We start from the raw sequence: 26,190 nt of genomic DNA on the forward strand, positions 1-26,190 counted from the left end.
AGAGCATCACTCGCCCCAGAGCCCCTATCTATTTTGTTGTTGTTCAGTCTCACAGTCGAGTCTGACTCTTCGCGACCCCATGGATCATCTCCCTCCAGGCCCTCCTGTCTTCCGCCGTCCTCTGACGTTTGCTCAATTTCATGTTCGTTGCATCGATGACACTGTCTAACCATCTCATCCTTTGCCGTCCCCGTCTTCTTTGACCTTCAATCTTTCCCAGCATCAGGGTCTTCTCCAGTGAGTGCTCCCTTCTCATAGACTCAAAATGCGTCCTTTACAGCTCTGGTTTATCCGCAAATACGACCTGTCGAAAAATGCACACACCATCCTCCTATTCCCTCTTCCCAGCATACGGGACTCGTTACTTTGGTGGACTGTCCCTTCGAATATCTTCCAGGGAGCACCCTTCCACCCTCCATCACCCGAAGTCACCATAATGACGGATGCTTCCCTGACAGAATGGGGTGCGCACTCCATGGGCCTTTCTATTGGAGACAAATGGGACGCACAGATGAGGAAGCGACACACGACACATAAACTTCCTAGAACTCCTGGCTATATAACACGTTGTCACCAGCTTCCTACTTTTAATCAAGGGAAAATGTGTCACAGTCCTCACGGACAACACCACGGCGCTTTCTTATGTCAACAGACGGGGAGGCACTGTTTCCCTACGCCTCTGCAACCTTGTCATCCAGTTGTGGGAGCTTTGCATTGCCAACAACATTTTCCTCGTAGCCACTCACATTCCTGGACACATGAACGTGCAGGCAGGCCATCTAAGTCGAGCAGGACTCAGCCTTCACGAGTGGGGGATGAACCCAACATACCTCCTCCCACTCTTCCACAAGTGGGGAGCTCCCCAAGTCGATGTCTTTGCCACCAGAAACAACAAAAAGTGTCCTCTGTTCTGCAGTCGAGGAGGCAGGGACCCACAATCTCTGAGAGACGGTCTCTTTTACCCTTGGTCCACGGGACGTCTTTACCTGTTCCCTCCCTTACCTCTGCTTCTGAGAGTAGTCCAGATGCCGCGGACTGCATCTTAATAACCCCATGGTGGCCGAGACAACCATGGTTTTCAACAGTCCTCGAGTTATCAAAAGGGATATACCATCAATTCCCTCCGACTCAGAGTCAGGACCTCCTCCTCCTCTCCGACTCCCCTCTCCTACATCACGACATACCACAATCGAAACTGATGGCATGGAGAATAACGTCATTGGCTTCTCCACCCGCGTAGTGAATGTTCTATTGAATTCCAGGAAACCTACTACGTGGAGGTCCTACAATTATAAATGGCGAAGGTTCTGTTCTTCCCTAGGTGATGACGCCCCTTGCCACCTCAGTGGGTCTCGAAAGAGTTTTCCAATTCCTCCTCTCCCTAGCTGACTCGGGACTTTCCCATTCATCGTTGAGAGTTTATTTGGCCGCTCTTTTGGCCTACCATGTTCCAATTGACGGATGCACTTTGTTTTCCCATCCGATTTCAAAACGCTTTTTAAAAGGTTTATTGCATCTCTACCCTCCTGTCAAAACTCCAGTCGCTCCCTGGGACCTTCCTCTAGTTCTCCACCAGCTCACGAGGAAGCCCTTTGAGCCGCTGGCAACATGCAACCTCAAACTTCTAGCATGGAAAATGGCCTTTTTAATTGCTGTCACCTCGGCTAGACGAGTGGGAGAAATATTGGCTTTTCGGCACGATACACCTTACCTGTCCTTTCTGCCAGACGGAGTCTGCCTCGTACCCGAAGGTGATGTCAGAGTTCCACCTGCAGGCGGAGGTCTTCCTCCCTGATTTCTTCCCTAATCTGACATCAGCGGAGGACAAACTATTGCACACCTTGGACGTGGAGCGGGCTCTCCTGTTCTACCTCAATAGAACACACCCAACTAGACGAGACTCGCAACTGTTTGTCTCTTACACATCAGTACGGCTGGGCACTCGCATCATGGCTCAGCGCCTGTCAAAGTGGATTGTGGGTCTCATCCGTCTATGTTACCTGATCGCCAAACAGCCATTACCTAGCCCTATCAGGGCTCATTCTATCAGGGCTGTCGCGACTTCCACTGCCTTCCTCCAGGGAGTGCCACTGACGGACATTTGCAAAGCCGCTATGTGGGCCATGCCTAACACCTTCATCAGGCACTACGCCCTAGACATCCGTACGAACACCAATACCAACATGGGACGTCACATTCTATCCTCGGCTACGCAGTAAAGGAACTGCCAGCACCCTCCTCCAGGTAGGCCACTGCTCGCTAATCTCCTATGGGTGTGAAGCACAGAGACCACGTCGAAGATAAACAGGTTGCTTACATGTAACTGATGATCTTCGAGTGGTCATCTGCGCATTCACACCACCCGCCCTCCTTCCCCGCTGCTGTCAGCTTCTACATTTTTAATAGGGGTTGATTTGTGGCGGTTTGAAGGAACTGGCGGGATGTCCGCACCCACTCCTCTGGGCATGCGCGGTGGGGTTCCTGCGTATGCCTGGGGGACTGGGCGCGAAAATCCGTTAAAAGAGCTTACTACCGCACCGATCGATCCAGCGCGTGCGCAGTAGATCCCATGGGTGTGAATGCACAGATGACCACTCAAAGATCACCAGTAAACAGGTAAGCAACCTGTTTATCTCCAGTCACCACCTGGAGACTGGCAACCCTACTTCAGGGTCAGGAGAGTGGGAGGGGCTCTCCCTGAAGTATTGCTGTGTGTTGGAGTTGCTCAGAAACCAGCAGGACATCTTGCTGCTTTCCAAAGTCTGTGCAAGACTGAGGAGAGTCCTTTGTTGGGGGCTTCTCACACAATACACTTGCTGGTAATGAGCTGGCAAACATTTTGGTGTACCCCTGCATTTGGGCTAATTCCTTGCTCTTTTTTGTGTATCTGCAATCATTTCAAGTAGCAAAGGTTTGCAATTAAAACTGCCACAAGGTATTTATCCACATGGCAAGCCCATCCCTCTCTGTTACAGGGATCTACCAGTGGTTCACTAATTGCTTAGTTAAATAGTTTTGTGGTGCTGTAATTGAATTTTGGGGTTTTAAAAAAATTATACGGTGGACTGCATTTAAGCGTAGGGGAAGGATGAAGCAAAAGCATATCTTTGCCCACTTTCAGTGTGTCCTACAATGCATAGTTCAGCTCTGAAAAGACTGTTTCAAAATTCTACAGGATGGAAATGTATATGTGTCTGTCTTGCAGAGAGCTAAATAAGCTTTCATTTGCTTAGGCGGCCACATCTGTCAGGCTAACCAACTGCCTGGAATTTGTTTCCAGAAATTTATGTATTTGATGATTCTTTTAATTTATATCAGATTTCTAGCAGAAAGGTAAAATCTGGAAAACTTTTTAGTATTGCAAAAATATTTTTGATCTCAAACATTAATGGTTGCTACTTTTCTGTAGTGTAGTGTAAAGATGTAAATAAAGACACTTTAAGAGATCTCTGTAATGTAGATCTTGTCCCTTCTGCAAACTGTATCAGATTCTTTCCCAAGCCACACAATGAGCTTGTGGAGAAGTCTCCTTTCCTGAGTACAGTCATACCACTTTACTCTCCTAGTGCTTTATTACACTGTGTGCAGGTTGGTAGAAAGGTCCTAAGGTTGGGTTTATATGATGCTTTCTGAGAGTGTACTTAATATTTAGGAATTCGCCTGCTGCTGTTCTGATCGATTCTTTTTTATATTGTTCTTGCCTCTTCCTTTGTCTGGCTTCTAAGTTATAGTTATTGTAAGGGATTGTTGTCTAGAAGACTGAAGTGCTATGTTCTTTGATGGCTATTGTACAGACTAACAACTTTTCTCTTAAGGGATGTCTAAGTTACACTTAACAATGACACAAATTGGCTTGGCTTTTTTGATGGTGACATACCTGTCTTTACCAGGATGCATGGTTTGTTCTGGCTTGTGTTCTAAAGGATGGCTTAAATGAACTATTCATTGTAGCTTCCAAGCCTGTATTCATACATCCTTGTGGTTTTTTCAGGTCAGCTTTGAACTTGAATTCTCCAGCCAAGGTTAACTCCATGGAAAAGAAATTCCTTCTTAAGAACAAAGACCTGCAAGATACCCAGGATAAGTGCCACAAGGTATTTATTTACATGGTCGGCCTCCTTCGTTGCTCCAGGGATCGACAACGGGTGTATGCCAAAGGACTTGCCAGATGTTGCTGTTGAGTTCGCAGCTTCGGCGGAGCAGTTTCCTCATCAGTTAAATGGAGAGGAGTTTAGGCCATGCCTTACTCTACTTCAGTTAATGTTCACAAATTCTGGATTCTGTCTAGATCTTTTCTTGGCCTGGCATCAACAGTGGCGGCTTCCAGCAGGTGGCATTTCTTCTTCATCAGCTGCTCTGGTTCTGTTTTGAGTCCTGCAAAGTCTCTCTTTTCCTAGTTCTTCAGTTTCTGCTTTATGTAACTGTTTCCACTTCATTGATTACAGTGACCATGTTCTAACTGTTGCTCAAAAAGAACTCCCGGGAATACATTTTAAAAACTCTGATTTTTGAGGGACTTAGTGTGCAGTTATTTCTCTTTCTGTTCTGGACTTGACCTCTGCTTCATCAGAAGGACATGGGGGAGAGCCCTCCTCTGGTCCAAGATGGATTTGGGATAAAGCTAAAGTGACACATCTCTGGAAAAAAATCAGGTGAAAAAATGATTGTGGCTACTTTGCTAACTGGGGTTCGAAGAGTGACTGATTGTGAACAAGCGGCTTGAATGAATGGGGTGACTTAGACTTACTGCCTTTCCTTGCGAAGGAACTGTGAATTCCCAGGAGCAGAAACAATGGTATTTGAATTTTAAAAGAATTTTAACTTGGTCTCTCTCAGAGACATTTTTCCTACCAAGTCACACATTGACATTATTGGCTGATAGAACCTTGGAAAGCACTTTAAACCTTTCAATGTTTGTTGCAGATGGAGCAGGAAATGACGCGCTTGCACCGCAGAGTGTCGGAGGTGGAGGCTGTACTTAGCCAAAAGGAGGTGGAACTGAAAGCCTCCGAGACCCAGCGCTCCCTCCTTGAACAGGACCTGGCTACCTACATCACAGAATGCAGTGTGAGCCTCTACCTGTTCTGCAGTTACTCACTGCTGTTGGTCTAAAACCTTTGTGTTCTGTGGTTTTATTAGTGGGGCATATGGCAGAGAGAATGTAAGAAGGACGGCTGTCTAATTAAATAGGATGGTTAATTTGCAAAGCTCAGTAAGTCTGTTACATGGTTTTAATTCATTAATTAGCTGTAGAGGTGACAGCCTGACAGAGCAGGCAAAGGAAGTTCAGCTTGAGTCTTTGCAGGCAGAAGACAGTGAATATTTTGCTTGTAATAGTAACATTTGGGGCTTTCCTCTTGACTGAATCCAAAAGCAAGGTAGCAATTACTTACAAGCAATACTTTGGCTGTGGCAGTGATAAGTGTGTGTAATTTATATAGACCATGTTGCTAGTACAGCATTAACATGTGTATATAAACTGTCAAATAGTTTCACACCATCAGTTTATTACATAGCTCAATGCTGTCTACCGTGGGTTGGCTATAGCCTCTCCAAGGTTTTGAGCAGAAGTCTTTCTCTGATACAGCTGGAGATGACCAGTATTAAATTTGGCATCTTGTGCATACAGAACATGGGTTCAGCTGCTGAGCTTTGGTCCATCTTCATTGGGTACATGGGGGATAGTACTTTTGTAGTTGTTTTCTTTCAGGAAGCTTTTAAAACTGCAGTCTGCGGTGAGAGCTGGCTGCTGTTGTGAATGAGACTGCAGAAGGTTGCGAGCTTCTAATGGATTGCAAGTTTGCTGTTTGTTTCATCCTTAACTGAAAATATTTTCCTTGGTACAGCTTTATGCAAAGTGGCCTATGTATTAAACATTGCACTTTTCAGAGTTTAAAGCGAAGTCTGGAGCAGGCTCGAATGGAAGTATCTCAAGAGGATGACAAGGCACTGCAGCTTCTTCATGATATCAGAGAACAGAGCAGGAAGCTGCAAGAAATCAAAGAGCAGGTATGTATGACTATTGCTGAGGAGCAGATTGGTGGTGATAGATGTACCTAGCTTGCAGTTGCCGGTCTTCACATTACCAGAATAAATCCAGGATATTCACTCAGTGTAAAAACGCTTGGTGCTTTCTGTGTGTATGTTTTTTTTTAAAACAAAAGGCTGTGTTGGAAAAAGTAATGTGATGAGAAAAATGTACATGCCTTCCCTTGTACAACTGTGGGGTTTTTTTCGTTTGTGCTTTCTGACCCATGTAACTACCCTTTCTTTCTACAGGAATATCAAGCCCAGGTAGAAGAGATGAGGTTGATGATGAATCAGTTAGAAGAGGATCTTATTTCAGCTCGCAGACGAAGCGATCTTTATGAGTCTGAGTTGAGGGAGTCTCGATTGGCTGCTGAAGATTTCAAACGTAAAGCCACAGAATGTCACAACAGGCTCCAGAAAGTAGTTAAGGTCAGGGGTCTAGAATTCTCTGGTCTGGAATTCATTTTGGCAACTCTACACATTTTGCAACCGTGTATACAAATTAGACAGATGGTGTGTACATTTACTTCACATGAGCCCTTTTTGCAAAGAGTGGCTTTGGTGGGATTTACTCCCCTCCCCCAGTAATTAATGAAATAATGGATCAGAATGGGATAAGGAATTCTACCACACAAAATATATTTTCTAAGTGAGAGCTGAATAAATCTGGCAAAGCCATTCTATTCTATTCTAGGAAAATATTCTACATTTCCCTTTTGTGGCCATGCAGATTTCTTGGCCTGCTGGTTATGGGGGGAAAGACAAATTTCTTTCTCCTAGCACTATACAAGTTAATTAGAACATATGCCTTTATGCCAGATGCTCATGTGCTTTATAGAGGGAACACATTCATTCTAACCACTCTTGTCAATTTCACCTCTTCCTCTGTTATGGATATACTGACAAGGTTTATAGATGGTTTGTAAGTATAGCAATTTTATTTTGAACCTGTTAATTTGTTTTGAATGCCACTCGGTTAAAAAGCACTTCATGACTAGATGACCCTGGGGGTCCAATTCTATGACCCACTGAAAACTCTTCTTTTAATGCTTATTCGGAAAACACAGATTGGGACGTCTTTTAAAATGAGAGACTGTTTAGACTTCATGCTTGAGTCCCATCACTGAATTGTATGTTTTGTTCAATCTTTATATTAAAGGTTAAAGATCAAGGCAAAACCGAAGTAGGAGAGCTGTATTCCAAGCTGGAGAAGGTACTGTTTTCTGTATGTCATTCTCTTTCTGCAGGAAACCACAACATGGCCAATTTGTTTAATTGCTAACTTTAAAGCAGAGGCAACGTATGTGGTCCTTATTGCAAATTCTGTTGGCTGAGCTGATGCAGTGTCATGAAATAATCACAAACATCTTATTTGCTAAGAATAAGTGCCAGTCTTAGAATGTTCATGACATTTCAAACATTGTGAGTGGAAGTGCTATATATTCATAAATTGACAGGAAAATCCTCAAACGGGTTTGGGGACAGGAGAAGCTGTGTAGGCTAGTTAGGCAAATTGAGGAGTAAAAAGCTCAAAGGGAGACTTTGTAAAATGGGCATGCTGAGCAGAGAGTCTAGAGGACAAGTGCCTAAAGGAAGAGGTCATAGGAGCCATGTACAGAGAAATGGGAATCTGAGGAAAGGGCATGGGTAGGAAGTGGAGGGCAGAGGGCAAGGAGCTGAGAGAGGCACGTTAGTGAAAGGTGATGGCTGTAGAGACAAGTGGCTATGGTATTGGAAGGATAGTGGGTCTGTGTGCTGATGGCTGGAAAGAAGGGACAAGTAAGAAGTGCTGCGGTCCAGGAAGCCATGGAAACCCAACTGCAAAACTGGAAAAAGTGTGGAAGGGATGATTAAGGGGGTTGGAGCACCATTCTGACAAGGAAAGGCTAAAGAGTCTGGGGCTTTGAGAGCATGTTAGAGTTTTCCAAGTGTATATATATGGTGAAAGGAAATGAACAGTAAGGATGTGCACAAAACACCCCATGGTATTTTGAGGGCTTGGATTTTGAGAAGGGCATAAATAGTGACATTCAGGTCCCCTGATACTGGTTTCAGGGTTTTTTCTGGGACTCCAGAATTATTTGGGTTCCATTATTCCCTAAGGGTTTGGGGGTTTCTTTGAGCTGGGGGGTGGCCAGAGTAGCTGTCTTTCAAACAAATGACAACATAATTGCAGGGGTCATGGTGCAGCCTGTCTGCTGAAGACTCCCCATGTTTCAAGCGAATTGGACCAAAGGACACAATTCTACAGGCCCTGAACAAGGGGTCCTCCGTCATCCTTTTAGCCTCCATTTTTTCCTACAAGGAAAAAGATTCAAAGCCAATAGCCAAACATACAAGAACAACCACTGGCCAAAAGTCTCCAATGCAAACAGAACAATAAGCCCACAGAACCGACATCAAACCAGAAAAATCAAAGCCTGACTAACCTTATGCTCTTTTTAATACCTAAACCCCCACCTGTAGTTAACTGTTGTTAAAACATAACCGGAAATTTTCCTCTGAACTTGCTACAACAATTTTTAAACACCCCCAGGAACCCCCCAAAGCGCCATGACCCCACTCCCCCAAAAACACAACACAAAAAGACCTTTACAACTGCTGTAGTAGAACATCTGTAAAACCAGAAACAGACGAATGCAAAAAAGGCTTTGTAAAACAGTAACAACTTGGGAAATTCCCTCCTTAAGCTCAACATTTCTGAATCCCAATGCTAGAAAGCAACATCGCTAAATTTCTGGATCTCAGGCTGTTAAAGGCATAAATGCAGGTCCATTTTCTTGTTTTTAAATATGCTAGCCCTCTATTGGAGGAAAGGGACATAGCAAGCAGTGGGTTGAAAAACAGGGATTGGATTTCTCTTGAAATTACCCAAATTACATGGCTAGTTGGTACACACAAATCACTTCCTACCCAGCTTGCTCTTCTGGCAACAGTTCTGTAATGCCTGAAGCAGTTTAGAACATTCACAGGTCACTTTCCAGCTTAAAATGCAGAGGGAAGAGGATGCACCGTTAAGCCCAGGAGTTGGTTTTATAGGGTTGATGCCTTCTTTTTTGGCAGGATTCCTTTTGCCTTTAAAAGCTGCATGACGGCAAAAATGGAATGGCTGTAGCCAATGTTTCCTCTAAGCTGTGGAGTCTTGTGAGCAAGAATCCTGCTTTGTGAGCTACTGGCATTAAAGTTGTGAGTGAGCGATTTGGCTACTGCATAAATTAGTTTGCTCTGGAGCCTTCCTCCCTGAGCCAAGACAAAAATGTGTGAGCCAAAGGCTAAAAAACTGTGAGCTAGCTCACACTAACTCAGCTTAGAGGGAACACTGGCTGTAGCTATTCCCAAGAATGCAGAGGCTGTGGTGAGGAAAGCTTTACCCGTTAAGCTTCTAGTCATGCAGCTTTTAAAAGTGCCAGAAGCCCTGACTATATAAGAACAAGGACCTGTCCCTAGGAACAGGTTAACATCAGGAAAGTGAGAAACTGAAACTGATTGGTGTTTGGATGTGTTTTAAAGGCCTTCTCTATGCCTATGGGCCTTACAGTGAACAAGCAGCAAAACACTGTTTTGGCAGGAAGAGTTCTCTCTCTGTTCTGGCCTGTGTGGCATGAGTTCTGCCCCTTCCTCCTCACTATTACAATTCTTCACGTCAAGTTAATTATCTACTTTAGGAAATATATATACGCTGTCTTTCTGTCCCATTCAAGGCAGTTTACAAAATGCCACAGCTGACTCAACATAAAACCATATTAACAATAAGAATGACAGCACAAAAAACTCCCAACTCATTAAAAACTCATGCCAGGCTTACGAAAGCATGGGAAACTGTGGTGAGATCCTCCTTTTTTCTAGAATAGTCCACAGCTGGCCTATAAAATGGTTCCCCAAGCTATCAATGCTACTCGTGCATCCAGAAGAGATGTGGGGGTCCAACTACGCCTCCAAACTGTGAATTTGACCTTGGGACGGGATTGAAGCATCTCTTAGATACATTGTCCCTTGGGTTCTCCCCCCCCCCAAATGCAGTAAGGCTATAGAGTTGACTTGCATAAAGGACAGTACTCACTGATGCATAGATGTAGTATAACTTTTTAAAAACACCATGGTAAGTTCCCCTTTGCCTGGTTAAAAAAGTCACTTTCTGAATTGATTTAAATCTGCAGAAATTGAGATGTACATGAAGTAACATGCTGAACTAAACTTTAGTCTCTAGAATCGGGATGTGGTATACAGATCTGCTGCAGTTGCAGACTTAGGTCACTAGTCAAGTATGGCAGAGTACTAAGGAATTCTGGTGGTAGTGAAGATGCTGAGCTGCCCTAGTGCATTGAAGGATGGAGTAACCATACAAGTTTCTGTCTGCAATGGACTGGGCTGCTCAGATCCTACAGAAGTGCAGGTCAAAGACAAGGGCCTAAGGAAGAATGCTGACAAAAGGAATGCTTGGAAAAATTATGGGAGAAGTTTATGGGGGCTGGAAAATGGAGGGAGAGAGGGCAAATGAAACGAGCTACAACAGAGAAGAGGGCAGAAATACAAACACTGATTTTAAATAGCCACCCAGAACACTGTTTAAAGGCCTCTAGTCCTTGTAATAAAGTAAATAAGTGCTTGGGGCCCTATATTAAATCATACAGTGTTTTATTGACAGAAAAATAACAAATGCTCTATATCCTTTTACCTTAAAAAGAAATGTAATATACTTTGTTGGCCCAGCTACAATAATCTGGGCTCACTACTTCTAAGAAAACACAGAGGTTTAGGATGTGCTGGTTAGGAAACATTGATCTAATTCTAGAAGATAGTGTGAGAGAATGGAGGGCTGCTTAGGCTGACATGGAAATGGAAGAAACCTTCACTGGGAAGAGACGTCAAATTAAATCTACAATTCCCATTTCTTCCCTTCCATTAATTCCTGCTGTAGATCAATGCAGAGCAACAGGTCAAAATCCAGGAGCTACAAGAGAAGCTGACAAAGGTAAAGTTTGGTTCTGAATGGTTATGAAAATCTGTTTTATTTTGGGGTTAAAAGTTAGAGATGTATAAATTGCATAAATATATCTCCTTAGACTTTCCTGCAAGTCGTAATGCAGAGGAGGGAGGAACTGTGTTTCATGTTCCAAAACAGAATTAGTCATAGTACTGTGGATAGGAAAGAGAGAAGGGTGGGGGGCTGGAATCTGAAATCGTGATGATCTCAGTGCTTTCTCCTCTTCACAACATGTCATCCATGTTTATTTTTAAAAATGAAGCAGAGCCAGAATTGGAATATTCAATAGAAATTTAATTTTAAAAGACCAGATCAGGCATACTGCACAGGTGTGGGCTTTTCAGCACTGAGGGCTGCACTTTGCAAAAATATATTGAATCTTGAGGCAGCAACAGATTGTGGCGGCTAAATTTGGATGTAGTTTTCATGAATGGGGTGGGTGCCAAATTATAACTTGTGGTTAATGGTGTGTGTTTATTCTAGAACTGTGTGTTGTGAAACCCCTTAGTTCCAGTCCCTAAACATGAACAACGTTGGTCTGGGCTTAGCAATAATGAAATACTAAATTTGGACTTCAAGAAACTTGCAAAGTGCTATTGTGATGGAAAGTGTGTTGGGATTCAGGCAGGGGGAACCTGGCCATCTTACCTTGACACTGACCTTGTAGATAACCTCTCTGAGCACCTTTGCAGTAACATTTCTTATGTATATTGATGTAAGCTCTTGTAGAAACCAAAATATTGTTCTTAAGGGCTAGATTTTCCATGAGATTCAGAAAGGACCTCAGCACTCATCTCATCTTATTTGGAAACAGAGAATCACATCTTGCTAACTGGAAAGTAAAACTGTAGCTTACATTTTAATTGGCCTGAAATATTTTGGGTTTGGTCCTTCCCAGGATCAAGGTATTTTATAAATACTTAATATAATACAAAAAATTAAAATTAAATCAACAATAAAACATACAGTAAATACAGCAGTCAACTAGCCAAACAAACTAAATGTATGCTTTGTTTTGCACCTTCTACAACTAATAGAGGTGAAATTATGAATTGCTATTGTTGCTTCCTGCTATACACAGATAAAAATGCAGTGTCATTTCATGAAAAAATATGTCTGCAGAACTGGAAAATATAATCTCAGAAATGACAAAGAGACCTTTATGCCTAGTTACAATACTTTAGTCTTAATTACTTACCAATGAGTAATCCTTTGTCCTGATAGTCCTTTGCCTGCTGTGCATATGTTGAGCAGTGCATTAGTAATAGTCTGTGGTAGGATTAGAGGGCAGGAGCTCATTAATCTGGGAGGAGAGGAGTAACAACACCTCTCACATTAATCAGCAAAAAAATGTGAAGAGGCTTATTTCTGCCCACTGAGGGCTGCTTGCTTCATGTCCAGCTGGAAGTTTATGTGATCTCTCCAGGATGGCTGTTTCCCATTTGCTGTAGAAAGTTTGCTATGAGTTGTTCCTTTGGAATTTATTAATCTGAAAAAGGAACATTAAAGTTGTATGTTAGCCATGGAACTACTTCCTATTGAGATCAATCAATAAAAGGCTTGTCATGTGTCATTTGAGACATGGTCTCTAGGCCACGGTCCACCAAGATACACAAAAGAGCCCCCAAATCAGCCATCTCTTCTCCCTTCCCTCCCTCCAAATTCATGCTGTACTGCTTCCGCTGTTCATGATGGCTGCTGGTGTCTTAGTCCCAAGCAAACTGGATTAGTGGCAGTCACCACAAACCACAGTGAGCATAACAAGTGAGGGTCTGTTGTAAGGTAAGTCAACATTTGCTTACCTGCCCTGCAGTTGAGCAAGCTCTCCTTTAAGCTCCTAAAGTTGTGACCCAAGTGTTTGTAAGTAATTAAGGTGAGTTCAGTGCTTGAACAGCTGTTTGGAGTAGTACAAAGCAGTGATGTTATGGCACATGGTTAAAATATGTAGTACAACATGGAGCAGTGTGTTGAACATTGATGTTTTTACGTAATAGCAAGTTCCCTGTTAGTGATGTGCAGAATTAAAAACCTTTCATAGAATTATTACTAGAATAGCTTATTAACATCTTAAACGTGCATGATGGCATTGACTGTTACTCTGTTCTTTATTTAAGGCTATGAAAGCCAGTTCGGAGGCAACTGAGCTCCTTCAGAATATACGTCAAGCAAAAGAGAGAGCAGAGAAGGAGCTGGAGAAACTGCAGAATCGAGAAGACTCTAATGAAAGCATGAAAAAGAAATTGCTTGAAGCTGAGGTTAGCGAAATGTTAACTTTAAGGACAATTGAATAACCTAACTTGTGTTAAATGAAACAATCCTTTTATGTTTGACTACAAAGGCTCTTCTTTAGAGGCCTGTACTCAAAAACTTTGCTTATCAGAATTCAACAGAGTTGTGTAATCTGGGAAGGATTTTTGAGTGTCTGCACTGTGACCACTATGTGAACATCCTGACCTGGTTATCCTCAATTATACTTTCCTGTTTGTTGGGCAGGAAAGGCGCCATTCTCTGGAGAACCAAGTGAAGCGTTTAGAGACTGTAGAACGCAGAGAGAACCGACTGAAGGAAGATATCCAGACTAAATCTCAACAGATCCAGCAGATGGCAGATAAAATTCTGGTGGGTAGTGATCTAAAAAATAAATAAATTGTAGGCTCCAAGATTGGAGTGCGGTGGTGGCAGCAGGCATTGACTCCATAAGACATGGTGGGAAGTGTTAAATACAAAAACCATTTGTCTGAAATTACTTCATATGCTGAATGTTTACAACTGGAAAGAGGTGAAAACTGACAGAGGTACTTCATACAGGTACCTGCGTACTTGGATTTTGGGACTTGACCATGCAGGGTGTTTTAGTTCTTTGTACAGATGTAGATGACTCAGTTGCTACCATGGAGGAAGTGTTCAACCTCCCTTCCTTCTCAGTAGTGGTTGAAAACAAATCACATATGCATGAAAGCCTGTATTAGTATTCAGGCTTTGGATGTTCTTGTATGAGTAACTCACAGCTGGTGCTGCCAAAGAAGCACCAGAGGCCATCCTCCCTTGCTCTCTCTGGCTGACACACAATCAGAGATCTGTGTTATTATTATACAAACCCCAGATCATTTTTATCACTTGCAGTTTAGTCAAACCTCACCAAAGTGGCCAACCCATGTCTTGGCTATACCACTTCAAACTGCAAGTTGGTGTTCACATGACTGAATCATTCTCCATATAAAATATTCTCCCTATAAAATAAGTTCCTTGTAATTAGAAAACTAGCATGCCAGAACAGGATTCCTTTACAGCCTAGGATGCCTTTGGTGGGAACCCTTCCTGCTACATCATTCAAATGTGTTATTCTGGTACTGCTTACCATGCTAGAGAGATTAAAATTCCAGTTGCTTCAACAGAAGCTTTTCAAATTAAACAAAGCATGTTTCGTAAACTCCTTACCCATCATGTGTTTGAGTTTTGTGACAATAAAATCTGCAGAGGCCAGCTTGGGAAGTCTTGGCAATCGTTTCTGTGTTCCAAAGTCTGCTGCATCTTCTGTGTTGGAGAAGGACACAATTAGTCATCTTAACTCTTCCCCAAAGATATTTGTTAGAGATCTGTTTTCTCCCATGCATATTTTCTGAAATATAGATGGAAATTCTTTCTTGGCTTTACAATAATTTATTTAGTAGCCAAGCAGAGAAATGAGGAATGAGTATCTATTTTTTGAGCTTGGGAGAACAAGGGCATCTGAAGACCCTGGGGTATGAGCAGACACCTCTACATGGACATCTCGTTTGTTTCTGTTAGGGTAGTGATACTCGGTGGCTTGAGAACCACAACTCCCCCACCCATGATGTTTCTTTTTTCTTTTTTCTTGAAAGAATTTTATTAGTTTATACAAGGAAAAGAGGGGAGGAAAGAAAAGTATAGAAATATACAAAATTCCAGTTTAGTATTCGTGGGTCGCAAAGAGTCGGACTCGACTGTGCGACTGAACAACAACAAATGCATATTTTATCATTACAATTTCACAACTATTTCATCTATCATTATTATTTTTCACTTAATCTTGTTTTCTCAGAACTTGCGTTTTAACCAGTCATAAAACGTCCTCCAGGGTCTCATAAATTCTTCTTCCATTTTTTCTTTTAATATGTTTGTCAACTTGTCGATTTCAGCACATTCCATAATCTTCAATATCAACTAATGTAGTGTTGGAATCTTCAGTGTCCTCCATGCCATTGCAAATAAGATTCTGGCAGCTGTTATAACATGTAAAATAAAGTATCTATGATACTTGTCTAACTCATCTGGTAAACAATTTAACAAAAATATTTCTGGCTTAAAAGGTATTGTGATATTCAAGACTGACTGTAAGAAAGTATGCACTTCAATCCAGAATTTATGAACCTTTTTACATGTCCACCACATATGATAGTATGACCCAATACAGTTAATACATTTCCAACATATATTACTCACATTTTTATAAAATCTAGTTAGATGCCATCTCTAAAACATTTTATATAGGTTTTCTTTGAATGCAACAGATTTAGTCCACTGTGACAGGTCTGTGATGACCCACATTTTGCATCCATCTAGCCATACATTCTTTAAGTATTTCATCCTGCATTTTCAGTTGCATCAACATACCATACATTTGCCACCTATGATGTTTCTGAGTACTGTTCTCCTGTGTGCCACATGCCCCATGTTTCAGGAAAGTGGGCAAGACCCTTGCCTGGTGGGTCTTGTGGTTGTTAGGGGTTCCCATCTTGAAACATCTGCTGTCAGAGGAACAGATAAGCTGCAAGCCTCCCTAAGGTGTCAGGAATGCAAGCAAATGTGATTCTCTGTGAAGAGCAGAATGAGTACCACTGTATTAGTATATCGTTCTGCTAAACATTTGTCACTCTCAACTGCTAAGATTGACTGTGGATTGGGGCTAGAAAGGAATAGAACCTGCTTTAGAGTATAGAGTAGCTATAGCAGACAAATGATGATAGCAGTTGAATGACAATAGCAGGTGTGATTGGGTTAGGTGTGATATGCAGAAGGGTAGTAGACATGGAGAAATTGGCATTGGTAATGAGACAGGAAATCTAGGTCTCAAGTCAGTCCAGGAGGATGCATTGTCTTGAACGTCACTATCAGTAGCAATTCAGCAGTCTCTAATATTTCTTTGAAATTCCTTTGTAAGAGAACCCTTAGGTCAGCAACTGAATGTCCTGGAACATTAAAATGTTCTCCCACTGGTTTTTGAAGGTTGTGCTTTCTAATTGTCATGCTTATGTCCATTTATTCTTTGTTGTAGGGACTGGCCTGTTTGTCCAATGTAGAGAGTGGCAGGGCATTGCTGACACATGATGGCATAAATCCCATTAGAGGATGAGCAGGAGTATGAACCTGAGGTGCTGTGGCTGATGTTGCTGGGTCCAGTGATGGTGTTACTAGGATCTATATGAGAGCAAAGTTGGCCTCTTGCTTCGTTGCAGGGACCAAAGTCCATGTTATTGTCAAGTAGTTAAACATTGCGAATAAGAAGTTGTCTTAGGTTCGCAGGCTGTCTGTAAGAAAGGAAAGGTAAGCCCCCCATTGCCTTTGTGAGGGAAGTGTCACTATCCAGCATGGGTTGTAGGTCGTTGATAATACATTGAATTGGCTTGAGTTGTGAGGTATATGTGACCACCAGTGTTGTTCTATTGTCATTTTCTTTGGGCTTGTCTTGTAGAAAGCTGTCCCTGGGTATCATTCTGGCCTTTCTGACCATCCTTACTACCATATCAGGAGAATATTGTAGTTGCAAAAATACCTGCTGTAGATCCTTCAAGTGAGTATCTCTGAGGAGCTGGAGCAGATGCGACTATAGTGCAGGGCTTGGCTGTAGACAATGGATTGCTTGATGTGGTAACTGGAGGCATGTAGATATGTTTGCCGATCTCTCAGTTTCTGGTATAATGTGGTACTTATATGTCCCTTGTGTATCTATATTGTGGTGTCCAGGAAGTTTATTTGTTGTGTAGAGTAATTCATAGTTAGATTGATCATGTAGTGGAAGTTGTTGAAATCCTGGTGAAATCTTTCGAGTGCTTCTTTGCTATGGGCCCAGACAATGAAAATCTAATCAGTGAATCTCAAGTAAAGGAGAGGTTCAGAAAATGCTGTTCCAGATCTGCCATGAAAATGCTGGCATACTGTATTAGATAGTTTGGGAAGGAACTTGTTTATATCCTTTGTTGATTTGAAACCACATCTAAGACATTTGAAAGGGGGTGGTGGGATGTGGCCTGGTCAACAGGCAAAGGAAACGCCTATTTTCCTTAATGAGCCAGTGAGTCAGACAAATCAGCTTCAGTGCTGCCTCATAACATAGGGAATTATCTTCATTCTATTCAGTTCGTGCTGAGAACATGGTGCAGGAGATAGCAATTTCTGGTTATCAAAATTAAGTTCCATTATAACCCAGCCAAGTTTCCAAAACAAGCTGTGGTTTGGCAGAGCAATCTAAATTGACATAGGAATATTTCAAATTCTACAAGGCTGTTATTTTTAAAATAAAAAGTAGGGGGGGGGGATACTGAGATATTCTTCCTGCACATGATTTGTTTGAGGCCTGATTTGAACAAGATGCTGTGTGAGTCCTAAGTTCCCTGAGGGATGGCTTAGACCTCACTTTTCATTGTTATCCTTCATAGCTGTATGGTGGCCATTCACTTGGATCCTGTGTCACCAGGGATGGAGTTTGTCACTGTACTCCCAAATTCTGACAAAAGATGGCCTAGTTTCTATTGGGTGGACTCTGGTGCAATATTCATACTTATTGAAGATCCTCTCTGTGGGCCTTCCTCTCACAAATATGGATATATATCATTTATAGTGGAGAGGACAAGCTTGTGCTGAAGTTGGCTTATGGTCTTCAGCCTGTGACTGGGAGAACTGATATATGCTGAGACTGTCCTGTTGTCTTCCTGTGTAGTTGGTCTTGGTTTGGCTGTGTTGTTTCTTAAAGGCTTGGATGAAATATGGTGAGCAGTACAGAGTGTGAGCCTATAGTGCTTAGCATGCAAGAGGGATGGTATTCTTCAAATAGCTTGAAGAGTTCCTGTGCAATGGAATCTATGAAAAGAAAGATTGGCAATTATGCAGACTGCAAAATGTTTCCTTCTGCCTATAAAGTGGTATAAAATGGATAGCTCAGGATTCTATGCCAAGAGCAGAATTCTATTAATAATACAGACACAACCATGCAGATTCCTATAGTATGTGAGGAAACAGTCACTGTTCATCAAGCAAATCCCAGTTCTGTTTAGCCCTAAGAGGCCCTTTGTGCGGTGGTTTTGATGGGGGGGGGGAGTTTGGTGTGTGACACAGTGGAATTGCAGAGAGATTAAGATGAGTGTAGGCATCCTGGGGCATCTGGCTGGCCACTGAAACAGTTTGCTGAACTAGGTGGACCATTTACTTGGTTCAGCATGGCTGCTTTTACATTGTTTAGAAGCTTTTCCATTCTTAGGAGAGCCAGTGTGGTGTACGGGTTAGAGTTTCGGACTAGGATCTGCAAGACCTAGGTTAAAATCCTGGTTCTGCCATGTAAGCTTCCTGGATGACCTTGGGCCAGACATTCTTTCTCAGCCTAAGCTGGTGTGGGGGGAACTCTGAAGATAAACTGGAGAAGCAGAGAAAAATGTTACAATCTTCTTCGTGGTCTCTGTGCATCACACCTTTGGGATATAGTGCGCCTGCGCCGACCCCAATCGGTATAATGGAAAGCAAAAGGGATTTTCGCGCCCGCTCCACAGTCACATGCCGGGCTCCAGTGTGCATGACTAGGGGAGGGGCACAAGGATCCCGTCCATTCTCTTCTGACCGCTGCGCTGGTAGGACCTTCTCCGCCTCGGTCGGTAACTTTTTGGGCCTTCGGGTCTCTCTCTCTTCTTCGGACTGTTTATCTAGTTAGGAAAGTAAAATAGTGTTAGTGTTAGTATTGGACTTTCTTTGTGTTCTGCTTCGGCAGACTTCCTCTCCCCCCCCCCCGACCTATGGCCAAACGGTGGGGCTTCTTCAAACAATGCTGGAAGTGCGGTAGTAAAATGCCCCCCCCCCCGACGGACACTCCCTTTGCCTCCTGTGCCTGGGGGAATCGCACCGAGTGGACTCTTGTGCCCATTGTGCCAAATTCTTAAAGCAAACGAGAAAGAATCGGGCAGCTAGACTCCGTGTAGCTCTGCTGGAGTTAGCTGTTCCACCGATGGCATCGTCGCAAGACACTTCGGGGCATGCTTCAATGTTGACTCCTGCTTCGGGCTCGACTGCCACACTGTCTCCGACATCGGCCCATTCTGACGCTGACCGATTGGTGCAGAAACGCTTGATCCCGGCATCCCAGTCCGACGCCCACACTCCCTCTAAGAAATGCAGGGAAGGCAAGGACGACCGGCCTGTTAAGCACAAGAAGCACAAGAAAGGCTCCCCTGCTAAGACTCTATCGACCCCTCGCAGGGCTGCGGGAGGTATTCCCGCTGGAGACACTTTGCTTGACTCATCTGGCCGTGGGCAGCCACAAGGTGCACCTCTTTCACCTTGGCTGCATCCTGTCCATCTCACGGACTCGGAGCAGGACATGGACTGAACCCAAGTCTCCCGCTCCTTTAGAGTGGAGAGCCTGCATTCGGACCATGAAGTGGGCACTTTTGTGCATCCTTCCCCACACGGACCTGATGATCGGGATCGACCAACGGGACTGTTCTACCACCCTCTGCCTTCCTGGAATCAACGCCAGTGGCAGTATCTGTATGGGGCTTATCCTTTTCCTGGTGGCATGCTGTGGCTCCCCCCACATCCACCAATGGAATGGGATTGTCAATCTACCTCATCCCATCTCTCTCAGTATCGAGACCCTCCCCCGACACCGGAGTTCGTCAGACCACAGCCATCACAGCCAATAGCCAAAAGTCATAAACCTTTGCCATCGGTACCGAAGAGGTTCAAAGAGCCATCGTCCCTAACGCCTTCGGTACCGATTCTTCAAATGTCGTTTTCAGAGCTCTCCGATCATTCGAGATCTTCTGATTCATCATATTCTGGAGATGAGAATCCACTCCTTCCAGTGGAACCCTCTCCACCGCAGCAAGTAGGAGGTGACCTCCCAATATCCCCCTCCGAGGACGTTAAGTCTTATGGGGACTTTGTCAAACAAATGACCGATACACTAGCCTTATCAACTGTCCAACCACCACCTGCTGTCACAGATTCAGTATTTGACATTGTTCAGATGGACACTTCAACAGCTGTCGCTTTACCCATGACTTCGCTTCTCTTACAAACGGCCAAAGCTCCTTGGTCTCATCCGGCTTCCATCCCCATATCCAGCCAGCAGATGGATCATATGTATAAAGTGCAAGAAGCTGGCACTGAATTTCTGTTTATTCATTCTAAACCAAACGCAGTAGTTGTCATCTCCTCTTCCAAAGGCAAGCATAGCCACTCTGCTCCTTCCGACAAGGAGGGAAGAAAATTAGACTCCTTCGGCAGGAAATTCTACTCTGCAGGAGCACTGGGCATCAAAACCTCGAACAACGTGGCCTGTATGGGGAGATATCAATATGCTCTCTGGGAGCAGTTGTCTGAGTTTATTGCAACTCTCCCCAAAGACCTCAATCACCAAGCCTGGTGAGTTCAGAAAGATGGCATGCTCTTGCCGAAGCATCGCCAAGCACATGCTGGATGTAGCGGCCAAAACTGTCACCTCGGCAGTCACCCTTTGGCACCATGCTTGGCTGCGCTCCATGGCTCTGCAGCAGGATACCAAGACTGTGGTCGAGGACCTTCCCTTCGAGGGTGATGGCCTCTTTAGTTCTACAACTGACACTGTCTTGCAAGAATTTGACAAGAGCATCAAGACATCTTGCAACCTAGGGGTTATGTCATCCCCTAAGCATAGCAAAGGGAAACCCTGGAATAAACAGTGGTCTCGCAGATCCTCGCTGAAATCCTCACCCGAGCCGCAGTGGCAAAGATCTCCAAGCAGTTCTTTGCACCCCTATGGAAATAAACCCAAGTTTACATCAACTATACAGTCTAGGGTGAAGGCCCCAAAGACCCCCAAGCAGGGCCTTTGACTTCAGCCTTCTATCCATGCCTCCCACCGGCCTGTCTCCATATCTATCTGCCTGGCAACAAATAATGTCAGACCGGTGAGTTCTTTTGGTAATCAGGGAGGGATACCTTATAGAGTTTCTGCAGGTCCCCATAGTCACCAACTTCGTAGTCACTCCATTGTCAGACACACTCCTCAAAGAGATCCAAAACCTTCTTCAGAAGGATGCCATAGAGCCAGTTCCTGTGCCTCAACATTACAGAGGTTTCTATTCCCGTTATTTCACAGTTCCCAAGAAGGATGGAGGCCTCCACCCCATTATGGACCTCAGAAACCTAAATTGCTTCATCACCTACAATAAATTCCTTATGACAACCTTCCAGACCATCCTTCCACTTCTAGGACAAGGAGTCAGGATGGTGACTCTGGATCTACAAGATGTATATTTCCATGTGTCTATCCACCCAACCCACAGGATGTTCCTGCATTTTGCTGTGGGGGACAGGCATTTTCAGTACAAAGCCCTCCCTTTTGGATTGTCCACGGTGCCCCAGGTCTTTACGAAGGTGATGGTGATCATCATGGCATACCTTTGCTTACAGGGTATCCAAATTTTTCTGTATGTCGACGATTGGTTGTTGGTGGCAGATACCAAAACCTCCTTGCTCAGCCACATCAACCTGACTCTGGACACCCTGGAAACCTTGGGACTAAGAGTAAATCTCAAAAAGTTGATGCTCATCCCTTCAACACGAGTCCAGTTTATTGGAGTGATTCTGGATTTGAAGGACTGCAGGGCGTTTCTTTCCCCCAAAAGAGTGGAAGACATCATCACCCTCATCGTTCTCCTTTGGCAGCAAGGAGATGCCTCCGCGAGGCAGATCCAGCGTCTACTGGGACTAATGACCACCCGTACCGCAGTAATCATTTTTGCCATGCTTCGGATGCATCTACTTCAGCTGTGGTTCGTACAAAGGTTCCATCCTCAGCGGCAACCTCAATCTCAAAGGTTCATCCTCCCGTCACCTGTGTTGGATTCACTACAATGGTGGGAAAATCCACAGAATCTTCTAGCGGGAGCCCTGTTCCACCCTCGATCCCTGGCAATGACACTCACTACAGATGGGGTTGGGGAGCTCATCTCAGAGGACTATGTGTAGGGGCTCGATGGGAACTTCATGTGACTCACCACCACATCAATTTCTTGAAACTGTTGGCCATCCAATATGCGCTCAGGTCTTTTAGTCGCATAGTGACTCAACAAGTGGTAGCAGTTCTCACGACAACACCACGGCACTATGTTATATCAACTGTCAAGGGGGCACGGTATCCAGAGGACTTTGTCGACTAGCCCTGGAAATCTGGGACGAGTGCCAGTTGTGGGACACCTCCTGATGGCCGTCCATCTACCCGGGTCCTTAAATGTACAAACTGACTTCCTGAGCAGGGGAGGTGCATTATGGCACGAGTGGGAACTCAGTTGGACATACCTTCAGCCAATCTTTAAAAAATGGGGTCACCCAGACGTAGATGTGTTTGCTACACATCAGAACAAGAAATGTCGTCTGTTCTGCTCCAGAGTGGGGACAAACCCACTATCTCTGGGAGACGGTCTCCTCTTCCCATGATCCCACAAACATGTGTTTCTCTTCGCTCCCTCTACTTACCAAAGTGATCGCCAAAATAATGAAGGAAAAGCCTCGATGTATCCTGGTGACTCCTTGGTGGCCCTGGCAACACTGATTCCCTGCTCTGCTCCACATATCCAAGGGCTCCTTCACCCACTTTCCTCCGGCACCGGATCTTCTCCTCGCCCAGAGTGGGCAAGTACTGCATCACAATGTACTGCATCTCAAACTCACTGCTTGGAGGATCCTATGTTGAAACTCAGGGACAGGATAGACCATATCCTAATGAACTGCCGCAAGCCTTCTACACGGGCCTCTTATGCCGGAAAGTGGAAGAAATTCTTAGCGTACCTTCACTCATTAAAGTTGCCACCACCTCCTACAAACTTAATGGCAATTTGTGGCTTCTTGTTGTCCCGTTTGGACCTGGGCCTTAGCTGTGCCTCGTTGAAAGTGTATTTAGCCGCCATCTCTGCTAATCATCCTGCGGTAGATGGCCATTACATTTTTTCTCACCCGCGACCCAAACCATTTCTTAAGGGCCTCAACCACCTTTTCCCTCCATGTCATGGCCCCACTCCGGCCTGAAACTTACCTCTGGTGCTTGCTAAACTGATGGTCAAGCCCTTTGAGCCTATGGCTACTTGTAGTCTGCAACTCCTCTCTTTGAAAACAGCCTTTCTAGAGGCTATTGCATCTACCAGGAGGGTGAGTGAACTATCCACGCTTCACTGTGACTCACCTTACTTGAATTTTCATCAGGATGGTGTCACCTTGGCCCCAGATGTCTCGTTCCTGCCCAAGATTGTTTTGGAATTCTATCTGCAGGCAGACATCATTCTCCCGGTGTTTTTCCTGTCTCCAAGGAACGATGAGGAACGTCATCTCCACACTTTGGATGTGAAAAGGGCCTTGCATTTTTACTTGGATAGAACACGGCCCTTCAGGAAATCACCAGCCCTATTTGTTTCCCATGCCTTACCTATTCAGGGAAAGAAGTTGTCATCGCAATGGCTGTCCAAATGGATCATGGAGGCGATCAAGCTGTGCTACCTGTTGGCCAAGAAGCCACTTCCAGTTCCGCTTCGGGCGCATTCCACCCAAACAGTGGTGATGTCCACAGCCTTCCTATGAGTTGCGTCACTTGGAGATATCTGCAATGCAGCAACCTGGGCCACTCCTCACACGTTTGTGAAGCACTACGCCTTGGATGTGCATCATCGTTCTGCGGTGGAACAAGCTGTGTTGCAGGCGGCGCATGTTTAGGACCTCCAGCTCCCTCCTCCAGGTAGGCCTGTATTGCTTGTTAATCTCCCAGAGGTGTGATGCACAGAGACCACGAAGAAGATAGACAGGTTGCTTACCTGTAACTGATTATCTTCGAGTGGTCATCTGTGCATTCACACCACCCGCCCTCCTTCCCCTCTGCTTTCGGTCCTCTCCTCTTTATTGCTCTGAGACTGATGGCAGCGATCAGAAGGAACTGGTGGGATCCTCATGCCCTTCTCCTAGTCATGTGCACTGGAGCCCAGCATGTGACTGGGGAGCGGGCGCAATAATCCCTTTTGCTTTCCATGATACCGATCAGGGTCTGTGCAGGCACACTATATCCCAGAGGTGTGAATGCACAGATGACCACTCAAAGATCATCAGTTACAGGTAAACAACCTGTCTTTGCTTTCTGGATAGGATAAAAATGCACCAAATAAATATGGTTTGTGGGGGGAAAGAGCAGTGATATCCCATTACTGAAGAAATCAGCAATTTATTTTTCTAAAAGAAAGATAAATCCTGCTTGAGTAATGCTAGAAGAGAGAGTTTGCATTGTCTGGGCTTTTAGGGAGTGTAGGTGTATGCTGCAAGTGGCTATGGTAACAGAGGCAGGGGCAGATGAGTAGGAGCTGCTGGCAAATAATCTATCTAATGGTTTATCTGTGTCTCTTTGTGTGTCATTTTCAAACAGCCTCTCCTTGATGTTATGGAAGGCTCCTTGGTGTATGTACAGGTGACATTTGGGTTCTGGGCAATACAGTTGTTGCAAAACTATTAACAAATTATTTATACAGGAGCCAGTTTTAGCTTCTTTGGGATGGCCTGAAACTTTGTCATACAAAAAAGACTGTCACTTCCAGGGACACACAACAAACCTGGTTTAAGAGAGGGTAGTGTTGCTTTTTGAAAGGTAAGGGTGAACTGTGGTGTAGAAGCAGATGTTCTGATTATTTAAGATGCAGAAGACTTGATTTTTATAATGTTGCCTTAAAATTTTTATGACTCAGGTCTGGTGCAACTGGATACCATAACATTTGTCCATTCGTTGATGTCTTCTGTTTTCGAAGGCCTGACAAATCTGTCACGCAGCAGCAGGCGTGATACTTGGGGTGTCCTCTTTCTCTTTTGGAAGCATACTTCTTCCTAATAGCGGAGGCTGGCCAAATCAGGATGATGGGCAAGTGGTCATTCTCAAACAAGTGGTTGTGCCATAAATCATAGTTTTAAAGAGAAAGTTATGTTGAGGTGATGAAGACAGGGAAAGTGTGTCGTAGTGTGGCTGCTGCAATATCTAAAAAGAGTTATCCAGTGCAGCCTCCTCTTCTAATGAGGAATGACTTGAAATTTGTCTCCATGTGAACTGCTGCATTCTTATTACCTCTGAGTTTCCTACCACTCTACAGATAATTGTATTATAATCAACATCCCTTTGGGCCATTAGCTTGGCAGAAGAGGGCCTAAGTTTGAAGGTATGAATGGAAAACCAGCTGACTTTTAAAATATTCATTCCAGCCATTAGGTGTAAGGTACAAGACTGTTGGAGCTTCTCTGGTTCTCCTTGGGCACAGATGTTGCAAGTGAAAGTAGATGTAACTGGGCTTCGAATAATATGATAGCATCATTGTCACTCAGTGGAAATTCTGTCATATACATAGAGTCCTGATATATGGGGCCAACTTTGTGGCCCTGATTGGACTGAAAGGCGGGATATACGTCTTGTAAATAAATAAATTAAATATGGAGTTGGGACCAAGGGAAAAATTGAGAGGGGACACACACAGATAAGCCCTTTCACATTTAGGCAAATTGATACCATTTTCCTTCCTGCTAGGACCGAGCACTGTTATGTCATAGCATTCCTCTACAGTGGTCCCTCTGCTTTGCTGGGATCACAGGCTCTCAGGATGAGGGACGTGCTTGCTTACTAGGCGAGGGTCTTCAGGCACCCATGCTAATCCAAGCCCTCAAATGGACTGCACTATCTTCACAGTAAAATTGCTGCTAAATAATAGCTTGGTGAGGTTTGCTGTATTGCCCTCTGGCAAGGAAGGCTGTGTGAAATCATTTACAACTATTTCCAGATTCCTATGTAATCTCAGATAACTTTATGCTTGGGCAACTTTGCATTTTACAGTTTGCAACTGATGACCCAGGCATTGTACGTTGCTAAGTGGTAGTATGTTTATATATTTCATAGC

The 26,190-nt window shown here is 44.1% G+C and overlaps 1 protein-coding gene across 2 annotated transcripts in view; it reads left to right on the forward strand.

Annotated features, from left to right (window-relative positions):
• CIT (citron rho-interacting serine/threonine kinase) overlaps window positions 1–26,190 on the forward strand; it is a 144,577-nt gene that overhangs the window by 46,653 nt on the left and 71,734 nt on the right. Inside the window, exons 10-17 of one of the 2 annotated variants that reach the window (XM_015425327.1) lie at window positions 3,992–4,094; window positions 4,924–5,067; window positions 5,890–6,009; window positions 6,280–6,450; window positions 7,190–7,243; window positions 10,949–11,002; window positions 13,129–13,269; window positions 13,508–13,633. In XM_015425327.1, coding sequence (XP_015280813.1) covers window positions 3,992–4,094; window positions 4,924–5,067; window positions 5,890–6,009; window positions 6,280–6,450; window positions 7,190–7,243; window positions 10,949–11,002; window positions 13,129–13,269; window positions 13,508–13,633 — 913 coding nt within the window. The remainder of the gene's footprint in view (window positions 1–3,991; window positions 4,095–4,923; window positions 5,068–5,889; window positions 6,010–6,279; window positions 6,451–7,189; window positions 7,244–10,948; window positions 11,003–13,128; window positions 13,270–13,507; window positions 13,634–26,190) is intronic. The other variant, XM_015425328.1, reaches the window with a different exon arrangement.

This window comes from Gekko japonicus, unplaced genomic scaffold, assembly GCF_001447785.1.
Source record: "Gekko japonicus isolate JY-2015 unplaced genomic scaffold, Gekko_japonicus_V1.1 scaffold135, whole genome shotgun sequence".
NCBI classification, from domain to species: Eukaryota; Metazoa; Chordata; class Lepidosauria; order Squamata; family Gekkonidae; genus Gekko; species Gekko japonicus.